The sequence below is a fragment of the Papio anubis genome, chromosome 4 (assembly GCF_008728515.1).
Source record: "Papio anubis isolate 15944 chromosome 4, Panubis1.0, whole genome shotgun sequence".
Lineage (NCBI taxonomy): Eukaryota > Metazoa > Chordata > Mammalia > Primates > Cercopithecidae > Papio > Papio anubis.
In genome coordinates this window covers 16,062,356-16,068,954 of record NC_044979.1, presented here as the reverse complement: position 1 = coordinate 16,068,954, position 6,599 = coordinate 16,062,356, and the positions used below count along the sequence as shown (strand labels likewise).

The following is a 6,599-nucleotide window of genomic DNA, read 5'->3' as shown; positions in this document are numbered from 1 at the left end:
ATGTGCCATTTGCAGATGCATATGCAAGTACACAGTGGACAGAGACCAACTTAATTCTACCTCTTTTATGTGAACTTACAGAAAATTCCCTTGTTGATTGCTAATAACAAGCAATATTGTTAATCCCATTTTCTCTGGGCCATCATATACGAAGTACATTATTTCAATTAATTTCTTAAGAACTTCATAAGGGAGAACAATTCACTCCCATATTACAGGTAAAAAACTGTTAGAGAATTTAGATAATTTTCTAAAGGAGGTACAGCTAACAAATATTGAACTTGGACTCACACCTAGGCCATACTAACTTTCAACCTATGCTTGAAGTTACTCCACCCTATACATTTTGGTAGAGGAAGATACCTTCAACATTGGAAACATTGACCCAAATGTCCCTTTTAGAAACAATGCATCTGACACAAATCATTTGAATAACATATTTCACGTGGGAGGCTACATGCTAAAGAGGAAGGTCCTTGGAGATGAGGAGACCTCAGTGGTTCATATTCTGATTCCTTGGGTCAGTGACTTGAAAAACATTTAGCTAAGTTTTGTCACTTGTAAACTGAGGCCAGTAATATATGTCTTACAGAAATTTTAAACTTGTAAACAAGACAAAGTCTAATACATAGTATAGGCTCAATAAATCTTAGGTCCCTATGAATTTTCTGACAAATCTCTAGTCGAGCAGTTATTTACTTTGTGCAATCTGGTAACAAAGGCAGACACGAATTACTTTTGTCTGATTCACCTATGATTCAGACACAAAGTCATCTAAAATGCCGATATAGTAGTCTGATCATTCACTGGTAAAAGTAACATAAACAGTTGTGCCTTAAGAGAAAGTGAAAAATGTTGCATCTTACAGCATTTCCTGCTTGATACTGAGTCTGATATGCAAGGTGTGATGCTCCCAGAAAGGTGTGAATTCAGAGCAATCCTGATGGATTCCATCTCCTGTTGCTCCAGCACAAACTCAACATTGTACCTTTGTCCTGGTTTCCCCTCTCCCTATTTCATTCTCCCATCTCTCTTATACCTAATTCCTGAGATCCTTTCCAAAGCAAACTACTTTCACCAAAGCCCACGTCTCAAACTTTGCCTTCAGGGTCAGCTTAAAACTTTGACAGTGATAGAATGGGATGACCCTCTAAGACACTTCTCTTTGAAAAAGGCCGTGGTTTTCTTTTAGTTATACTGCCATGCATTCATTCACAAGTCTTATAATGATATGTGAACTATCTCTTCCAAGTTCATTTGGACTCATTCTGAGTCCCCAACAGACTCACATGGGTCTCTGCTCAGTTCAGGCTCTGAGCTTATTTGTAACTGAATAGACTAAGTTTATGTTTCACAGCTTCAGGGTCTGCCTGGACTCAGAGAACCATTCATTTCTTTCTTCAGTCATTCAACAAAAATTTAATGAGCGTATGTGCAGAGTAGATCCAAGTTTTGTGGAGCATAAGGCTTATAAAATTTTAGGGATCACTTTGAAAAAGAGAATACAAAATGACAGTGTCTTGAAAAAATTCTGTGCAAGGCCAGGCAAAGTGGCTCATGCCTGTAATCCCAGCATTTTTGGAGGCTGAGGTGGGTGGATCATTTGAAGTCAGGCATTCAAAATCAGCCTAGCCAATATGGTAAAACCCTATCTCTACTAAAAATACAAAAATTAGCCAGGCATGGTGGTGGGCACCTGTACTTCCAGCTACTTGGGAGACTGAGGCAGGAGAACCACTTGAGCCCAGGAAGCGGAGGTTGCAGTGAGCAGAGATCACACCATTGTACTCCAGCCTGGGTAAGAGTGAGACTCTGTCTCAAATTAAAAAAAATAAATAAATTCTGTGCAAGTGAGAAGGCCTAAAGTTATTCTTCATTGATTTCATGGCAAATCCACTTCTAGCTAGTTATCGTGTGTAGGCACCATGTAAATACTTGAGAAACATTAGCACAGAAAACAGACAAAGCTGCAAAATAAGGTGTATGTTTTCAACAAAAGAAAATTTGTAAATCAATAATGATCAAGAAATAAAAATGTAAATACAAGAAAAATACTCCTGGTAGATGTTTATCTCTCCAGAGAAGTCAGAGTATTTTTGAGAATTCTATTGGTGAACCACCACCTTATTTATTGATGGATCACACCTTATTTTGATAACAATTCTCAGAGCTCTTAGATTCCATGTGCCCTACCCTAAAGAATCTGAGCCCTGAGATGGAAAACTCTCCTTTCCTGTCCTGACTCAACCATGGGCAATGATCTCTTTTTCTGTGTGCCTTTTGGTATCCCAGGACCAGGGGAGTTCTGGGCATAGATGAGAAAGCTCTTCCTGGGATTGCCAGGCCCCAGCCACAGCTTCTCCATGGGGGTGTTCATGGGTCTCCTCTCTGTCTCCACTTCAGATTCTGTATCCATTCTCACTGGAGCATGAGTGTAGGAATTAGCCACCCAGGTTACATCAAGATGTGCAGTCACAAAAAGGGAGCCTCACACTGAGATGTAACCTGTATCTGAAATAACAATAGTACCACTATTGACTGGATGTAAATTTTGCACCACAGCACATTTATGGTTCAATCAATATCCTCCCATTTGTGGGTATAAGACCTTCTGAACGGACACAGGGCATTTCCCTGTTACCCTAAAGGCACCAGACTAGTGTACTTGTGGGCAAATATCTCATATGATTCCCTAATGAGCTTCCTCTTATTTTTACACAAAAGAAAAAAAGGAGAGTGGGTTTTCCCCACATAGTCCATCAACTCACAAGCCAATCTCCTGCAGAAATACCCTCACAGATAGACCAAGAAATGCTGCTCTACCAGCTACCTAGGTAGGCCCTAGCCTGGTCAGGTTGACACCTAAAATTAACCATCACAAAACTCATGAGAACACAGAGGTCTGAGTTCTGATGATGAGATTCCTATTAGGTGACGGAGACTCAGGTGGCCTCCCCTAAAACAAAAGGAGAAGTCATACCTGTATTAGTCATACGTATGTATATATGTACATACATGTATGTATTCTATTGGTTCTGTTTCTCTCTGAGGAGGAGGTGACCTAGATTATTCCTTTTCTGGATAAAGGATGGAAGCAGTGTGGATCATCACTTAGTGTGTTCTGATAGCCATGTGTCACTATGTATTCTTTGTGTCTTCACATCTCTTCCTGTTGTATTTTAAAGCATTTTCATAGTATGTGGTGTTGCCTAGTAAAGCATTCTCATAGCAAAAAAAAAAAAAAAAAGTATATATGTATACATATGCATATATATATTCTATCAGTTCTGTTTCTCTGGAGAAACTATATATATACATACTCTATATGTATACAGAGAAGAGAAGAGAAGAGAAGAGAAGAGAAGAGAAGAGATCTGTTAGGGAAATTGGCTCACGTGATTTTGAAGGCTGAAAAGTTCCCCAGTATGCCAGCCATCTGCAAGCTGAAGATGAAGCAATGCCAGTAGCATGACTCAGTCCAAGTTTGAAGGCCTCAGAACCAGAGAAGCCAATGTTGTGTCTCTCAGCTCGAGACCAAAAACCTGACAACCCAGGGGATTGCTGGTATAAGTCCCAGAGTCCAAAGTTAGGAGAATCTGGAGTTCTGATATCCAAGGGCAGTGGAAGACACATGTCTCATCTCTGAGAGACAATGCAAATTCACCCTTCCTGTGTCTTTTTGTTTTATCCAGGCCCCCAGCTGACTGGATATTGCCCATGCACATTGAGAGTAGATCTTCCCCACACAGTTCATCAATTTACAATCCAATTTCCCCAGAAATACCCTCGCAGACATACCAAGAAACACTGCTGTACCAGTATCCAGGTATGCCTTCATCTGGTCAGATTAACACCTAAAATTAACCATCACACTACCAGCGGGAACACACAGAGGTCTGAGCTCTGATGATGAGACTCCTGTGAGGTGAACTAATGTGACAGAGCATAAAACAATATACAAATTATATGGACCCTAACATTAAGAGTTTTTGAAACCTTCCCAGATGTCAGGTGGCTCTTTTAACAGAGGCCATTCCTGTAGGCTGACATCCAGTTATCCAGAGTTTGAGAAAAGATAAAATCTAATAAAAGGAACTTAGAGGCAAATTTGAGGAGATGAGTTCTAAAGGACACCAGACTGCCATGAGAATGTCCCTTAGACTACATAAATATTAGAAACAATTAAAACAGCATAAAAATGAAGAATTGTATCCTAATGGGAACAAAATATGCAGAGAGGAATGCTTTTCTTTCTAAAATCCTGCAAAGAGCATATGCACTTATGTCTTTAAAAGTAGTCTACAGATTATTCCCATTCTGAGCTATTAATTGTATATATGCCCTATAAAATATTGCTGTACATATCATAAATTACATATATTCACTCTCTCTCTATACATATATACACACACACACTTTATTTTTGTGGAGAATGGAAGGGGTGTGGCAGGTTAACTTTGCAGCTCAACTATTTGTCAGGGGCACTGATGTTATCGAGTCACTGAGAACCTAAGTTCTATTTCCCCGAGCAGGGCTGGGAGACACGAGATCCTGGCCTGGACCTGAAATGGGCACAAGGTTCTTCTTCTATGTGGCCCTTTGTCTCCTGTGGACAGGTGAGGGCTGGTCACAGGTGGGCTTCCTTCCCTGGAATTCCCAAGGCCTCAATAAAAGCCTTTTTCTTGGGATTACAGCATCAGGGTCTATTGTTTTCTATTACAGGACACATGGATGCTGGAATCACCCAGAGCCCAAGACACAAGATCACAGAGACAGGAACACCAGTGACTCTGAGATGTCACCAGACTGAGAACCACCGCTATATGTACTGGTATCGACAAGACCTGGGGAATGGGCTGAGGCTGATCCATTACTCATATGGTGTTGAAGACACTGACAAAGTAGAAGTCTCAGATGGCTACAGTGTCTCTAGATCAAAGACAGAGGATTTCCTCCTCACTCTGGAGTCCGCTACCCGCTCCCAGACATCTGTGTACTTTTGTGCCAGCAGTGAATCCACAGTGCTGCACGGTTGCCTCCTCTCTGCACGTAAAGGGCAGTTAGACTGAGGTTGCTCTGTGTCTGTCCCCACCCTGGGCAGTCCAGGCCTCCACAGGAGTCAGAGAGCCCTGGCCAGCCTGGAGGCCATAGAGCAGGGGCCTTAGGACCCTCAGTGCTGACATCCATTCCTACCCCAGTCTCAAACCAACTGGAGGTCACCCCAACACCCTTAGCTTGCCTAGTCTCTCTTCTGCAGCTCTTGTTTTTCTGCTTTTAGAAAGGAAAAGGCATCACTAGTTGAGATTAGTGATAATTCTCTTAACCCTGAAGGCTGGACTTCTTCTCTCACCTGTGGGCTTCAGTGACTTCTTCATCTGCCCCTTTCCCCATCCTCCACTATCCCTTCCACTCACAGTCACGAACCTTCACTCCTGACCTCTGTTCCTGGCTGCCTTTCCTCTACGGGGCAATAGCCTCATGGGGCCCTCTCTCATTTACCCTTCACCTACATCTCCATCATCATTTTGTACAAGTCTGCCCTGGTTCTCTCTGCTCCAGCCACACTCCTCTATGTTCAGTTATTTCCTCATATGTGTTATGTTGTTTCGATGTGTTTTTACAGATTACTTTTTTTGCACTGAGCATATGTTCCTCCCTCTTATCCCCAAGTCTCTACTTCATTCCTCACATGAGAGTAGCTTTCAGGTACATTTACTCTTAACTATAAGCAGAAAAACTTAAATTTTACCAGAAGAAATTAAGGAAAATATTTTTATCCTTTGAGGGAAGACTTTTTTAGTGGAAATACAAAAGAACACAAGCCATAAAAAATAATACTGGCTGGGCAAGGTGGCTCATGCCTTTAATCCCAGCACTTTGGGAGGCCGAGACAGTGGATCACTTGAGTCCAAGAGTTCAAGGCCAGCTTGGGCAACATGGCAAAACCTCATCTCTACTAAAAACACAAAAATTAGCCTGGTGAGCGCTTGTACTCCCAGCTACTCTGGAAGGTGAGGCATGAGAATCACTTGAACCTGGGAGGTGGAGGTGGCAGTGAGCCGAGATGGCAGCACAGCACTCCGGCCTGGGTGACAGAGTGAAACTCTGTCTCAAAACAACAACAAAAATCTGACATTAGCTGTATTAATCATGTATCAAAACACATGATAAAAAATGGAAAGTCAAGCCACAGCCTGGAAAAGACATGAGGAATGCATACAAATGAAGAAGAATCAGCATGACAAACACCATTTATGCTTACAAAAGTGCCTTGGCTCCCCTTTGGTTCCAGGTTTCACTTGTAGTTAAAGGGCTGGGAACATATGAAGAGATTCTGAATAACTGGATGTGTGCAGAACTGATGCGGGCAATCCCAAGGCTGGCCCTTAGTAATAACTTGCAGCGGCCACGCGTGGTGGCTCACGCTTGTAATCCCAGCACTTTGGGAGGCCGAGATGGGTGGATCACAAGGTCAGGAGATCGAGAACATCCTAGCCAACATGGTGAAATCCCATCTCTACTAAAAATACAAAAATTAGCTGGATGTGGTGGCGGGCGCCTGTAGTCCCAGTTACTCAGGAGGCTGAGGCAGGAGAATC

General features: G+C 42.2%; 1 gene segment (V, D, J or C); it reads left to right on the top strand.

Annotated features, from left to right (window-relative positions):
- Positions 1-4,431: 4,431 nt before the first annotated feature.
- Positions 4,432-5,069, top strand: LOC101023250. The segment is given in 2 exon segments: positions 4,432-4,616; positions 4,723-5,069. Coding segments are annotated over 2 exon segments (396 nt in total).
- The last annotated feature ends 1,530 nt before the right edge of the window (positions 5,070-6,599 follow it).